The sequence below is a fragment of the Physeter macrocephalus genome, chromosome 4, assembly GCF_002837175.3.
Source record: "Physeter macrocephalus isolate SW-GA chromosome 4, ASM283717v5, whole genome shotgun sequence".
Taxonomy (NCBI): Eukaryota; Metazoa; Chordata; class Mammalia; order Artiodactyla; family Physeteridae; genus Physeter; species Physeter macrocephalus.
In genome coordinates, this window is record NC_041217.1 from 80,583,668 (window position 1) to 80,600,005 (window position 16,338).

Genomic DNA, 16,338 nt, shown 5'->3' on the forward strand with positions numbered 1-16,338 from the left:
AAGTATGTCCAGCGTACAAGAGGAATGAAAAGAAATCTGTCTGGGGTCTTCAGGGAAGGCTCCATTGACAACTTGACTCATAGTGTGACTTGTAGGATGAGCAAGGGTTTGCCAGATAGAACAGTGGGGAAGGCATCCCAGGGAATGGGAACATGTGTAAAACCATGGCTGAGTTTTGGAACACGGTCTGCTGCAGGGGTCGTAGAGTCTGGCCAGGGCAAAAGTCAAAAACTATGTTGTACTACAACAGCAGAAGCTCAAGAGGCTGGCAGGGGCTGGATCACGAGTGACTCTGCCTGTGATGCTAAGAAACTTAGTTTTGAAAGGAGGAAATGGCAGTGGGATGGGAAGAAAGGGATGGTTACAAGAAACACCTAGAAAATAAAATGAATGGACTTGGTTTGTGAAACGTGAGCAAGAAGGGGGAGTCTTGTTTTGGCTCCATGATTAGATAAACAGTGATACTATTCACAAAGAAAAGGAATTCAGAAGAATCAGTAGATATGAGGTAGCAGGGAGAAACAATCTCAGCTTGTGACATTGTGAGTCCCTGGAGCATGTTAACAGTACTTGCTACATGGGGACTCCTCAACAGGTATTCGTTTTTTGAGTTGAATGAGACAAATGCATGAGTGAATGAATAATGGGTGTGGATGTGGACACTCAGATTCAGATATCTTGTGGGGATTTGGATATCTGGGCCTGAAGTTTAGGAAACCTTGGAACAGAGGGTATAGATTTTGGACTTACTGGAGTAGACAGGATTATTAAGAGAGGTGCATACAAAGTGAGCTGAGAAGAGAGCTAAAGACAAAACAACTGACATAATCACTGTACTTGGTGAATTTTGGAATTCACTGGTGTCCCTTAGCAAGAGTAGCTTCAATGGAATGGCGGGGGTGAAAGCCAGTTTGTATAGGTTGAGGAATGAATGGGAAGTAAGTAAAGATAGACAAGGATTTCTAATTATTCAGAAAACTTAGCCATGAAAAGGAAGGAGAAAAAGAGGTCCATAACTAGACTGTATTGTACCATTAAGGCAGGTTCTGTTGTTGTTTTTAAAGAGAAGAGGGTCTCAAGGACAGGGGCATTCTACAAAATAACTGGCCTGTGCACTTCAAAAAATGTCACTGTCATAAAACACAAAGAAAGATTGAGGTGTTGTTCCAGTTAAAGGGGACGAAAGAGTCATGACAATCAAATGCTACACAGGACCTAAAATCTTCTTTGGCTGGGAAGGACATCACCGGGACAAGTGGCAAAACTGAATAAGGTCCATAGATCAGATATGAGTATTGTATCATTAACATCCTGGTTTTGATAACTTTATTATAGTTATTTAAGAGAATGTCATTTTTAGGAAATGCATATTTTACTATTTAGAGGTAAAGGAGCATCATGTCTGCAACTTACTGTCAAATGGTCCAGAAAAAATCTTACACACACACACACACACACACACACAAACACACACACAAAGTGTCACAGTGCACAGTTTACTATTTAGAGGTAAAGGAGCATCATGTCTGCAACTTACTGTCAAATGGTCCAGAAAAAATCTTACACACACACACACACACACACACACACACACACACACACACACACACACACACAAAGTGTCACAGTGCACAGGAATTTTTTGGTATTATTCTTACAATCAAGAACTTTGGGGTATTCTTGTAAGAATTCTTACATTCTTCTCTATATGTCTGGAATTATGTCAAAATAAAAGTTAAAAGAAAAAGAGAGAGAGAGAGAGGAAGAGAGGAAGAGAGGGAGGAGGGAGGAGGGTCCTTTCATGGGCGGCCTTGACTGAGTTAAGGCTCAGCATTGTTCATAAGCTTTTCTTCTTCTGCAGGACCAACTCCAAGGTTATCCACAAATTGCTTGTGTTCCCTTCCTGACTGTCAGTACCAACAAGGATGTGCCCCACAAGCACCATTAGTACAGTGATCATCAAATACTTTACACATTCTATTAAAACATTACCCAAGAAAAATTTTCATGAAAGCAGACCTTTGTCCTGGAGACCTTTACTTACTTGTGTATGACAACATCTTTCTGCTGCCCTACTCGGTAAATTCGGTCACAAGCTTGATCTTCAAGTGATGGATTCCTGTTAGAAGACAAGTAAAGCTCAAACGTACTGACATCCTAGACCAGGGGTGGGCAAATCCCATGGGCCAAATGCAGCCCACAGTCTGTTTCTATATGGCTCTTGTGTTTAAAATGGTTGTTACATTTTTAAAGGTTCGTAAAAACAAAACAAAACAAAACAAAAAAACCTACAACAAAGAATATGTAACAGAGACCTATGTAGCTGGCAAAGCCTAAAATATTTACTATCTGGCCTAAAATACTTATAGAAAAAATTTGTACATCTCTGTCTAGTCTATGGTGGGACTCAGAAAGCCCCAGATGTCTTCTCGCCCTCTCATGAGAAACTGGGATCAGATTGCTAATAGGAACTCTTAGCACCACCATCAGTTGGAAACTCTAAGTAACAGAGGTTAAACCAATGCTCAAATCCTGTCACTAACTAGTTGAGTGACTTTGGGGAAGTCATCTAACCACAACCCTCCAGACTTCAGATGGCTACTTGGAAACAGGAGGGCTGGCAAATGATCTCTAATGCCTTTTTCAACTTTAATATTCTATGATTCAACTAAGGAGACTTAATTTTTTCATTCTTTCTAGATTCTCATTATCAATTCCAAACTAGTTTCTCATCTTACCTCTTTAAAATCTTGGATAACATTGCTCCAATTCAGAAACCAGCATGATCCCCATTGTGCTTTCCTCACTCACGAGTATAGGGGAGTCCCAAGTAAGACCTAACCACATTCTCCAGGAAGATAATAACAGGTTGGCCTGTTTGTGCCCATCTGGGCTGCCTGGAGAATTAACAAATGACAATCTCTGGCACCAGTGCCTGGTGCAGCAATCCCTGACTGGCATCACTGAAAACTCAAAACAGGGACAAATTATGATGCTCTCTCCCAGCAATACATGAGTCATTCACTTCGTATCTAGGAAGGATGCTGCCATACTCCCGGTGTTGACACTATGTGCAGTGAGTCCAAGGCTATGTGTTAAGTGTGTGTCTAACATAATTAGAAAATTCCTTTGCCTTTTCCCTTTGGAGTAACAGTTCTCCCTCTTCACCAAGGCTGAGATTTCCTTGGACGTCAACAAGTATGTCTGAAATACACTATTTTGAAGAGATAAAACTCTTCATTGAGTGAAGCAGCTCTTGGCCATAAGGAAAAGCACACCCCACCCCGCTCCCAGTTTCCATGGAAACAGATGTTAGATTAACAATAAATAGCGAACAGAATAGTCATTTGAAGCCTTGCTTGCTCAGGAATTCAGGGCCGGCAACTAACCCTACACCAATTTTTTTTCTCTCTCTTTTTTTAAATTTATTTATTACTTTATTTATTTTTGGCTGTGTTGGGTCTTCGTTGCTCTGAGCGGGCTTTCTCTCTAGTTGCGGTGAGAGGGGACTACTCTTCATTGTGGTGAGTGGGCTTCTCGTTGCAGGGGCTTCTCTGGTTGCGGAGCACAGGCTCTAGGCACGCAGGCTTCAGTAGTTGTGGCAGATGGGCTCAAGTAGTTGTGGCTCACGGGCTCTAGAGCGCAGGCTCAGTAGTTGTGGTGCACGGGCTTAGTTGCTCTGCGACATGTGGGATCTTCCCAGACCAGGGATTGAACCCATGTCCCCTGCATTGGCAGGCGGATTCTTAACCACTGCGCCACCAGGAAAGTCCCTAGCCCTACACCATTTTGATCTGTATCTTATACACATGTATGCACAGAGGCAGCTCCATAATATGAAAGGAACACACTCAATATAAGAAGTCAGGCCTGGGACTTCCCTGGTGGCGAAGTGGTTGAGAATCCGCCTGCCGATGCAGGGGACACGGGTTCGTGCCCTGGTCCGGGAAGATCCCACATGCCGCAGAGCGGCTGGGCCCGTGAGCCATGGCCGCTGAGCCTGTGCGTCCGGAGCCTGTGCCCCGCAACGGGAGAGGCCACAACAGAGGGAGGCCCGCATACCACCAAAAAAAAAAAAAAAAAAAAAAAAATAGTCAGGCGTTACTGCCCCTCTGGTCTCCCTGCTATGCTGTGACAACTCAAGAAAAATCCAGAATCATTACCAGTGCATGTCCAGAAGAAAAAGATGGTTTCCTCCGGTCAGGTTTAGACCAACACCTCCAGCCAAGAGAGAGATTAGCATAACCTTCAAAAGGAAGCACACCATTAACTTTACACAGACTTGGTCTCATAAATCACCTCTCCTTCTTAGCAACATGCTCTTATCAAATTTCCTTCTGCTGTCATAAAGGCATTGTTTCGAAACTCTGAGATCCTATCTCCCATGCCTCACCTTTGGGAAAATTCTCATTTAACCTTTTTTTGGTGAGTCATTCTCAAAACATTAATTGTGCGCCTGCCGAAATATATGAATACTACCATTTAAAGCACCAGGGGTGGTTAGCTCAATAAACTTTCCATCAGCCGGATTCTGCCTGTTCCATCAGTCCCCCAACCACTGCCATGAATCTCCTGCTATCACTCAACTAGTGCCTTCCAAGTTCGCATTATCCGTAATTAGATGCCTTTGTTCTCCCACTTCCCTCCGTCTTGCCTCATATCAAGATCCCACCCATCCTTCCAGGCTTGCCTCCTCCACAAAGAGTCTCTTGATCCTAACCAGTTATGTTCTTACTCTCTTTTCAGCCCTCATAGTTTATTCTCTTAGAGTATTTGCACACTTTGATATGTACCCCCAATAAATGTCGAAGGAATCAAAAACACCTGGAGGGATCAAAGCTATGAATATTTTTGAATCAAGCTATGTTAAAATTTTCTCTGTATAATTGGGAACAATTTGCTCTTGATTACAGAGCTCTGCTGTGATCAGCTTGTACCTGAGGGCCCCTGGAGTTGTTAAATGCCTCCACCAAGTCCATTCTCTGTCTGGGGTTAACAGAGCCATCTATGGTAGAATAAGTCAGTCCATGCCTCTTAAGATGCAAGGTAACAACCTTCAGCATGCTGGTCCACTGAGAGACGATGACACTGGAAGGAAGGATAAAACAGAAAACTAATGCCCCCGAATAGGTGAAACAAACTCATCTGCAGGGCTTTAACGCCTGTTATTCGTACAATTCAGTTATCAAATGTGGACAAGGAAAGGCCTTCTGCTACCTAAGCGTGCACACTTCGGTGACATTATAAGATTACAGTATTTCCAGCTATTTCTAGATCCAGTCTACAACTTATTTTGTGCAAAATGAAGGCAGAATAAAGCGGTGGCTAAGCTAAAGCACTGGCTGCAGCCTCTGATTATCTGGGGCCTAGTACTTATCCAGAGGAGGTCTGCGCTCCCGCAAGGGGTAGAGGCCCTCCCTTTGCCAGTGAGAACCATAAGCTGCTAGGGCTTCTCTCTTCCCCCCATGCTGTGCTTTCATTAGCGTTTTATGTGTTTAGATCAAAATATTTCCGATCTACAAATGCACTGAATAGCACACAGTAAAGTCAAACAACGAATGAACCTCCCATATCCACGTCCCCAGCTTAGGAACATCCCCAGCACCATGGGGGCTCCGGGTCTGACCCCATGCTTCTCCCTCCCTCGCCCACCTATTGCTCTCTTGCTTTTCTTGAGATGCTTCTTCTCTGCTCTTAAACACTTCTTCAGATGCTCAGTTTACTCAGATCCTCTAGGGATTGCCTTTTCAACCAGTGCCACAAATATTTTAATTAGAAATCAAAGGGAATCTGTGCTGTAACCTGAGTGCTTTCTGCTAAGCATGACTCAAGGTCCTTGATATAAAAAGCGAAGATTTATAACTATCTGCAATATTAAATTTTCTAGCGTAATTACAAGCAATGCTTGGATAATGAAATAACACATTTACCTCTTTTGGGACCCTGAATTTCTTCGGATTGCCTCCAATTCTGCCAACAGAGATGAAATCTGGGGAAAGGTGGAATTAACATATGGAGGTTTAAGCAAATTTGCTTTTCTCTATTTTCTGAATTAAAGAATCGGTCTCCACAGCCTCTCGGTTTCTGGTCTTAATCCTCTCTAGTTCCCTTTCCTCTCTGCAGCCAGAGTGCTATTTCCAAAATGTCAGTTTCTTGTTTTCCTCCTCTGGCTGAAGCCCCTGCAGTGGCTTCCTGCTGAGAATAAATCCCAAGCTCCTTACAGTGGCCTCCCAGATCCTTGCTACCTTGCCTTCCGCGCACATCTCCAGCCTCAACCCTCACTACGCGCTCTTCAAATGATGCTCGGGTGATACCAACATTCTCCCTCCACTAAGCCATGCTTTGTCTCATCTTTGTCCATTCTGTTCCCTCTGCCTAGGACAGCCTTACATGTCAGCTTCTTGGAAGTCCTCTCCAATCCCAAGAGCCCACTGCATACATGCTACTATACCACCTTTTCTTTCTATTATCATGGTCTTTTTCATACTATATATTAATTGCTTATTAGTCATCTCTTGCTTTCATGGCTGGAGATGCTCCAAAGAGGCAGAGCCAGCGTATGTCTGGTTCATTTCTGCACCCCTAGCACTCAGCATATTGCTGGACCAGAGAAGATACTATCCTAACATTTGCAGAAGGAGAAAGTGAAAGAGCTTGACCCAGTTTGAGGCCTGCTGCAAATGGTGTTGAAGAAGAGAACCTGTGCAGACTGAGGAATACTTGCTCAAGCTTCACGACAAGCTCTCTGGGTATTTACCAAAACTGCTCAGGGCGTATTCAAGTCTATGAGGGACCAGGCGATAAGAACACATGGGCAGGACTCTGGAGAGCAGCTGGGCTCATTCTTCCTGACTGCTAATGTGAATGACCTTTCCAAAGGCTCTAAAGTTTATCCCCAGAATAGCAGAAGAGGATGAAAATTAGACCAAGAATCAGGAGATTAAGAGAGTTCTTATTCTTCCATCACAGGGCTGGATCACTTTGGAACTCCCAGTTAAGAGCTCAGCTTCCTCATCAGTAAAAAGGGGCTGAGCCAGAGGAACTGAGGTGCCCTTAGCTCTTCCATTCTATGCCGTCGTGGTGCTAGTGGCAACCTGTGGAGGCCCCTGGGTAAGGCTGCGCTCCCACCTGAACAAACACGCTGATGCCTGGGCAGGAAGACAGTCACAGGACTGTACCATTTTGAATTAGTAGGAAGGAAAAAAGCAGGTACACGAAGTGCTTGGTGTCTTGGCAACTCAAGGTTGTGGAAAGTTCTCGAACTGCCTCATGAAAAACCCGGCGATAGGTATTTTGAAAAAAATGCAGTGGGAGAGCAGGATTCATGGGCTGTGAGCTGGGGCCAAATTCTAATAACATTCTGTATGAGTTTAGGTTTGTGCTACCAAACAAAACTCCCTTCCTCACATGAAACCACCTTAAGTGGTTTGAACTACGATTAATGGGTTCACATTAAGAACCTTGTGAATGATGACCTGAGTATCAGACAAGTTGTTAGGAACACAAATTATTAGGAACATGAATTTTAACCCAATAGCTAACTGAGGGTGCTAGGGCCTGAAGTCGGGCCACATGTGGTGCCCTTCTTATGTTTCTCTCTGTTACTGATGGTGAAGACCTAGGTAAATATTTTAAAAATCTAATTAAAAGTAATTCTTTGGTAAAACCATTCCCCTGGCAGTGACCTCCTTTCCAGTTACATCTTTTAAAGCCTTTGAAGAGAGGTTGAGGCAGCCTCAGAAAGCAGTAGAGAGAGAACCCAGCCCTCAGGGCAGGCAAGACAATGGGCAGGTTCCAAGCGAGCCCGTGGAGAGACAAGACACACACCCCGGCCTTCCTCTGATAGAACTCTTCAGTTCTTAAAACGTTCACTGAAAACAGAACAGAGTGACTAATGAGGAGAGGCTGGTAGGAAACAAACCCGGCAGATGGAAGCCTCTCAACAAAGCAAAGCAACTGGCTATCAGACGTATTACACAGTCTCGAGGCTCAGGCCTTCATTGTTTTCCCAAAACAAACTGCTCACTTGCCTGGGCCCTGTGGCCGGCATACACCTGACAGGCTCCTTCCCCAAGAATCCATGCCAGAAATCTGCCCTGATGCCAGGTCGGTCCAAGCCACTCTCTGAAAGCCCACTATGTAGTAAGACTTCAGTTTTATTCGTCAAATCAAACTAGAATTTAAGACTGGAGGGAGAATTTGACTAGCCAACATCTAACAGCTCCAGCTCTGCCGTCAAATGGCTGGACTCGCTTGGACAAATGTGGCGCTCTCACTCAGGGAAATGTATGAGGAATCAAAGTCTTTCTACTAAAATAGAGGTGATCATACTACCTTGGTGCTCTCTCTCCTGTCATCAAAAAGCTCCACCTTGAAGCATTTGCCATTAAGGGAAACGGAGGCAGGCGGCTCTGAGTTATGGAATTCAGACAAGGTCAAGTCTCTGAGGTGCTCTTCCAGAGAAAGGACCAGGCCTTCACTCTTCAGCTCTTTCGGATCCAGGACCTGAGCAGAATCAGACAGAGGACAGAGAAGATGGGTGGTTGAGGCAGCAAGGCATGTGACCTGCCAAAGTGCTAACTGTTTAACACAGCACATGGCAAAATGTCTCATAATTTACCATCAGTATCTCCTCGGGTAAACCCAGATTAAAATGTAATCTTGCAAGCTTTTTTCACCAGATCAAAAATAAATCAAGGGACTTCCCTGGTGGCGCAGTGGTTAAGAATCCGCCTGCCAATGCAGGGGACATGGGTTCAATCCCTGGTCCGGGAAGATCCGACATGCCGCGGAGCAACTAAGCCCATGCTCCACAACTACTGAAGCCCACGTGAGCCTGGAGCCCATGCTCCGCAACAAGAGAAGCCACTGCAATGAGACGCCCACGCACTGCAATGAAGAGTAGCCCCCGCTCGCCATAACTAGAGAAAGCCCATGCGCAGCAACGAAGACCCAACACAATCAAAAATAATTAAAAAAAAAAAAAGGAATCCATTTAATAAATCAGTCAATCAAATGATGGAACTTCTTAGAAAATTGACAGATTGCAAGATCATTCTATTTTCCCCAGCTAGAACAGTACAATTAATTAAGCTACTGATAATCAAGATGTAATTTACTACCAAAAAAAGGATACATTACTATAGCAGCTCTAAAGAATAACATACTTCAATAAAAATTTTTTTTAATAAAAGAAAAAATTTTCAAATACCAGGAGTAGTTCTTTTTCTGTTCATAAAATAACATATGCTCATTTTAGAAAATCTGGAAAAGTTCAGAAGAGTATAAAGAAAGTTAAGAATCCTTGATAACCAAAGAGAAAATAAATTTTAACTGCCAAGAGAAAAAAAAATAACATATTCCCCTTTTTTTTTTAATTGAAGTATATTTACAATATTGTGTTAGTTTCTGGTGTACAGCAAAGTGATTCCCTTATACATACATACACTCACACACACATATATATTCTTTCAGATTCTTTTCCATTAAAGGTTATTACAAGATTTTTTTATTTTGGCTGCACCACGTGGCTGGCAGGATCTTGGTTTCCCGACCAGAGATCAAACCCAGGCCCTGGAAGTGAAAGCACCAAGTCCTAACCACTGGAGCGCCAGAGAATTCCCAGGTTATTACAAGATATTGAGTTTAGTTCCCTGTGCTATACAGTAGGTCCTTGTTGTTTACCTATTCAATATATAGTAGTGTGTATATGTTAATCCCAAACTCCTAATTTATCCCTTCCTCACCACCCTCCGCTATCCCGTTTGGTAACCATAAGTTTGTTTTCTATGTTTGTGAGTCTATTTCTGTTTTGTAAATAAGTTCATTTGTATCATTTTTTTAGATTCCACAAATAAGTGATATCATATGATATTTGTCTTTGATTACTTAACTTGATAATCTCTAGTCCCATCCATGTTGCTGCAAATGGCATTACTTCATTCTCTTTTTATGGCTGAGTAATAATAATATTACATTATATGTATGCACATATGTATGCACATATATATATATGTATATATATACACACACAAGCACCACATCTTCTTTATTCATTCATCTGTTGATAGACATTTAGGTTGCTTCCATGTCTTGGCTATTGTAGATAATGCTGTAATGAATATGAACATTGGGGTGTATATATCTTTTTGAATTAGTTTTCTCCAGATATGTGCCCTGGAGTGGGATTGCTGGATTATATGGTAACTCTATTTTTAGTTTTTTAAGGATCCTCCATTCTGTTCTCCAGATTGGCTGCACCCATTTAGACTCCCACCAACAGTGTAAGAGGGTTCCTTTTTCTCCACACCCTCTCCAGCATTTACTGTTTGTCAACTTTTTAATGATGGCCATTCTGACCGGTGTGAGGTGAGGACCTCATTATGGTTGTGATTTGCATTTCTCTAATAATTAGTGACATTGAGCATCTTTTCACGTGCCTCTTGGCCATCTATATGTCTTTGGTGAAATATCTATTTAGGTCTTCTGCCCATTTTTTGATTGGGTTGTTTGTTTTTCTGATATTAAGCTGTATGAGCTGTTTGTGTATTTTGGAAATTAATCCCTTGTTGGTAGCATTGTTTGCAAATATTTTCTTCCATTCTGTGGGTTGTCTTTTCATTTTGTTTATGGTTTCCTTTGCTGTGCAAAAGCTTTTAAGTTTAATTAGGTCCCATTTGTTTATTTTTGCTTTTATTTCCATTTCTCTAGGAGAGAGATCCAAAAAAATATTGCTGCAATTTATGTCAGAGTGTTCTGCCTATAACATATTCCTAATTACAGATGTGCCTCTATCCAATATCAAGACAACTTTAAATACTTGAGTTTTCATACCTAGACTTAACACTAGTAGCTAAATAAGCTTTATGACATCCTAAAATACCAAAGTATTCATATATGGCTTCCTTTTTAACAAGACGCCATTTTCTATTCTAAAATAAAGCTTATTTAAACAAACCAGGGATGTCCCTGGTGGTCCAGCGGTTAAGACTCCATGCTCCCAATGCAGGCGGCCTGGGTTTGATCCCTGGTCAGGGAACTAGATCCCGCATGCCGCAACTAAAGATCCCAAATGCTGCAACTAAAGATCCCCACATGCCACAACTAAGAAGATCCCACACCCCGCAATGAAGATCCCACATGCCGCAAATAAGACCCAGTGCAGCCAATTAATTAATTAAAGAAAAATAATAAACAAAATAAATAATAAAACTGTTCTCAACATCATGGGAATTATCTCAAGATCAATAAAGATTAATATAAAATAAAGTAAAATAAAGAGTCTTCTCTTTCCTATCCCACCAGAAAACAAAACACGCTCAAACCCCATTTTCCTTGATCCAGCAGACTGGATCCCAGTTTCAGGAGACTGAGGTGGACTTCTCCACAGGCCCCTCTGGGGTCCCACACAGGTAGCTTTGCTTACCGACTTCAGTAGAGAAAGATGACAACAACACTGGCGGAGTCTGAGCAACTGTGACAGTATATGGGCGGCGCTAGATGTCTGCGAGTCTGCTGCCACGGAGAGCCCAGGCCCACTGGACCCAAACTCCTGGGCCACTTCCAAGAAGGAAAACAGACACAGGAAACAGTACAGGGTTTAAAACAGAAATATGGGGAAGAACCGTGAACTAAATGAGGAGATTTTAAACTTCTTTGATCTGAGGTTCAATCATATAGTTTTAGCTCACTTCTCTACCAATTAGAGAAGTACGAAATACTGGTTTTCTTTATAGACCTACTTGTATTTTAATCAAACAGATTTTGAAAATAACTAAAAAGAAGTTTAGATCACCAGGTTTGGTGCTTGAACGTCAGTAGATTTTACTTTGGTTTGAGGTTCCAAGCTAAGGTCAAGTCTCTGCAATCAAGAATTCATGACCCCCCCCCCCCATTTCTTTAAGTTTACCAAATCTGCATCCACATTTTCATGAGTTTTCTGTATTTATGAGTGTCCCACTGCTTACCTCTACTGAATGGATTATCAGGGCTTCTTCTAGATTGGCTGCCCCCACTTTCATGTCTTTTTAGATAGGATTGCAGAGCTGACCTGCCTCAGATCGAAAATGAAAATGCACATAAAATGGTCGCTAAGACCAAACAGGTTTACAATGGTCACTGTTTAACTGTGTTTGCGGTAGAACCTTGAAAAATTATAAAAGCGAACTTGTTAAATGAAGGTAGGCTCACAGCAAGCATTGGGCAAAGGTAATAAAAAATAATTACTTTAAAAGCCAAACCACTTAAAAATGATTAATAAATATTAACAAAGATTAATATCAAACATTAATATTATATTTAATATCAATTTAATATTAACATGTAATACATAACATATTAATTAGTATAAGTTAATATACTATTATAATATTTATTAATAAATATAAGGTATACAAAGAGAAAAAACTTCTTTACATTGGAAGTGAGAGGTACCAAATAGGAGAGTAGAAATCTGGAATTCAGGGAAGGATAAGAGCTTTAGAGCAAGTGCAAAGGACAGATGACAAGAAGGATAACTGAGCAGTTTTTTAAAAGTTCCAATGAGAGGCTGGGTAACAGGTCAAAGGTCAAATAGATATACTTTCCTAATACAGCCCCATGAGGAACAGAAAGACCTGGTGTACACACCCTAGACCTTCTATGCAAGGAAGCCAATAGAGAACAGGTTCAATGTGTATGTGAGACAAAGGTGAGCTGAGGAGAGGTGAGGAGAGAGAAAGGGAGGTTTTTTACAAAAGGAACACAGATATCCAACTTGTCAATAATATCATAATTACAGTTAGAGGAACCTTGACCCTCGACTCACTCCCAAGCAAGAACAAGAATAAAATAGATGTGAGAAGGTGCTTCTTCACTGCACACACCTTGATCTTGCAAAAAGGACACTATAAACACTCTCTTCATCTTCAGAAAGCTTTAAATGGTGCAACTGAAATTTACGCTGGGGGAGCACCACCTGGAAGAGTAAAAGAAAAAAGCAGCTGGGATGAAGTTATACAAATTAACTGAACATTAGGGAGTACACTCCCCAGAGTTGGCACCAGAAATCTAGTCAGGTTCTGGACAGCAGCTCCCACCCTTCCCTGAAAACAGGACTGCTCTAATACACTGCACACGGGACTGCTGTGACACGAGGGGCAGGACAGCAACCCGAGGGCCTCCTCCTAGGAAAATGGGAGACTCAGAGGCTCCTGAAGCAAAGCAGATGGCGGTTCAAGCCGAGTCAAGGACATGGTCGCCCTCCTTCCTGGCCTCCCCCAGGGACATGTGTCAATGGGATTACCAAGGGCTTGCCGGTGGGGTCCAGCTGGTCTTTTGTTCTCCTCAGCAAAAGGCTCTTGGTTAAAATATTTAACCGTTCTTCTCCTTTCTTTGAACCATTGTCAACCTGACTCTTCCACAGACTGAGTTCATCAAATGGTGAACAACGGAGAAATCTTTTTCATTGGAGAAGGATAGAGGATAGGAAAGAAGCATGGGAGGATGGAGGAAAGGTTCAAAGACAGATAGATATAAGGTGAAAAGCAACTCAGATTTTACATGTCATTCAATCATTTGTAAACGTCAATTTCATAGCAAAACTCTGCTAGACAGAACAAAAGGATCCAAGTCAACAACCACATCATAAAACCACATTATAAAAATGTGAATTTGGGCTTCCCTGGTGGCGGATGGAGGAAAGGTTCAAAGACAGATAGATATAAGGTGATATGCAACTCAGATTTTACATGTCATTCAATCATTTGTAAACGTCAATTTCATAGCAAAACTCTGCTAGACAGAACAAAAGGATCCAAGTCAACAACCACATCATAAAACCACATTATAAAAATGTGAATTTTCCCATTAACAACGTCTATATCGTCACAACAGGCCATATAACCAATAGCTAGCATTCATTCCTAAAACTTCAAAGGCTAGTAAAGAAATTCTGTATCCTCTTATGAGCTGACTTGAATTAAAACAAGTATTTTAAAATCAGCCTTCTTTTCTGTTTGCTTCAAATAAATTGTAGTCCTGTCCCCAGGCCATATGTTTTAAAGCAGAAGAAGCCCAAAACATTCCTGGGACTGAAGAAAGTTGACTGTTGTTTCCTTTAATTTAATTGGTCCCTTATTTTTCCATATACATCAAAGTCCTATATCAGCCAATCCACAGATTATATCTCATAAATATTAATTCTTCTGCCCTTCAAAGGTTGACAGGCTTGCCATCTGCTACACAAGATAGTCTGGTACACACTGGAGATATGAGATATGAAATAATTATGAAGCGTTACCGACAGGGTTCACATCTACATAATCCAAAGAGTTTTACTCACTTCAGCAGTGAATACACGTCCAACAAGTTGTTCTGAATGGGGGTTCCAGTGACAGCCCAACGGGCTTGGGCTTGGAGCTTACACACAGCCAAAGAAGTCTGCACTCGGGGATTCTTAACATTGTGAGCTTCATCCAATATGATTCGAGCCCAGACTACTCGAAGCAAAGGTGATGAGATACCCTGGAAGAAACACAGGTGAAATCCAATAAGAGTATGGGAAAACATGCATGTCATCAAGAAGATAAGGGAAAATAAGAAGCAAGTATCAAAGACCCGCTCTTACCTTCAAGTTTGAGGGCTTAGATCAGGTACACTGAAATAAGAATTAAGCTTAAGAAACCAAGAGTGGTTGGACAGCTACATATAAAAGAATGAAATTAGAACACTCTCTAACACCATACACAAAAATAAACTCAGAATGGATTAAAGTCATAAATGTAAGACTGGACACTATAAAACTCTTAGAGGAAAACATAGGCAGAACACTCTCTGACATAAATCTCAGCAAGCTCTTTTTTGATCCACCTCCTAGAGTAATGAAAATAAAAACAAAAATAAACAAATGGCACCTAATGACACTTAAAAAAGCTTTTGCACAGCAAAGGAAACCATAAACAAAATGAAAAGACAACCCACAGAATGGGAGAAAATATTCACAAAGTGACTGACAAGGGATTAATCTCCAAAATATACAAACAGCTCATGCAGCTCAATATCAAGAAAACAAACAACCCAATCAAAAAATGGCTGGAAGATATAAACAGACATTTCTCCAAAGAAGACATACAGAGGGCCAAGAGGCACATGGAGAGATGATCAGCATCACTAATTATCAGAGAAATGCAAATCAAAACTACAATGAGGTATCACCTCACACCGGTCAGAATGGCCATCATCAAAAAGTCTACAAACAATAAATGCTGGAGAGAGTGTGGAGAAAAGGGAACCCTCCTGCACTGCTGGTGGGAATGTAAATTGATACAGCCACTATGGAGAACAGTATGGAGGCCCCTTAAAAAACTAAAACTAGAGTTGCCATATGATCCAGCAATCCTACTCCTGGGCATATATCTGGAGAAAACCATAATTCAAAAAGATACATGCACCACAATGTTCAGTGCAGTACTATTTACAATAGCGAGGACATGGAAGCCACCTAAGTGTCCATCAACAGATGAATGGATAAAGAAGATGTGGTACATACATAAAAATCTACTTTTATATATAAAATACTAAGCCAGACACAAAGAACATTTCCTACCCACAAGGAGCTCACAATCTAGCAGGGGAGAAAAAATAAAACAAGCATAAAGATCATTACACACAATGTATATATAGTAAATCCCACTGGATAATTCAATACAGGACAGTAGGAATCTAGTTGGTCTTGTTCACTGCTGTATCCCTAATACCTGAAATAGCATCTGGCATGGGGTAGTGTTACAACAAAAATAGAAATGAGGTTTTTCCTCTCTGGATAACAAGGAAAATAAAGGGAACAATGAACAGAGTGGAGAAGGAGCATAAACTGGTCTGAAAGAGTTAATCAATCCTAGTTTTATTTTAACTGTTACTAATCTGTAGTGTCTCTAACTAGATTTGTCCTTCACAAAGCTAACCCCTAACACTCTGACTCTGTGTGAATTACATCCTGCACCTGGTGTTCACACTCCCTACACTCCCTTGTAGCAAATCACCCCTTGTAGCGTTCTGCATTTCAGAAAGAAGGTTGCAGGCGGATAACCCAGAGACGAAGAACGGACCCAATTACCAGGTTGACTGATGCCAGCTGCGACTGTTTTGAAATAATGCAGGAAGAAGAAAAATGCAAGATCTTCACTACTTTGATCCTTATCACCTACCCCAGACTGCGAGCCCCACCTATGAGACTTCTCCTGATTCCCCAGGGATTGGTGGGGTGGGGGGAGCGTTTTTGAGGTGCTGGCCTGCTGTGTTCCCTCTTTGCCTGGCAAAGAATAAGACTATCCTTTCTTTTCTCCTCCAGACTCTGTCTGC

At 41.7% G+C, this 16,338-nt stretch overlaps 1 protein-coding gene across 2 annotated transcripts in view; it reads right to left on the minus strand.

The window, feature by feature from the left end:
- Nucleotides 1-16,338, minus strand: part of TTF2 (transcription termination factor 2) — a 44,517-nt gene that overhangs the window by 2,469 nt on the left and 25,710 nt on the right. For both annotated transcript variants that reach the window (XM_007119382.4, XM_007119383.4), the window contains exons 13-22: nucleotides 14,321-14,502; nucleotides 13,283-13,436; nucleotides 12,864-12,955; nucleotides 11,967-12,049; nucleotides 11,426-11,559; nucleotides 8,335-8,505; nucleotides 5,931-5,989; nucleotides 4,938-5,088; nucleotides 4,164-4,246; nucleotides 2,045-2,119 (exon numbers count right to left, since the gene is read on the minus strand). In XM_007119382.4, coding sequence (XP_007119444.2) covers nucleotides 2,045-2,119; nucleotides 4,164-4,246; nucleotides 4,938-5,088; nucleotides 5,931-5,989; nucleotides 8,335-8,505; nucleotides 11,426-11,559; nucleotides 11,967-12,049; nucleotides 12,864-12,955; nucleotides 13,283-13,436; nucleotides 14,321-14,502 — 1,184 coding nt within the window. The remainder of the gene's footprint in view (nucleotides 1-2,044; nucleotides 2,120-4,163; nucleotides 4,247-4,937; nucleotides 5,089-5,930; nucleotides 5,990-8,334; nucleotides 8,506-11,425; nucleotides 11,560-11,966; nucleotides 12,050-12,863; nucleotides 12,956-13,282; nucleotides 13,437-14,320; nucleotides 14,503-16,338) is intronic.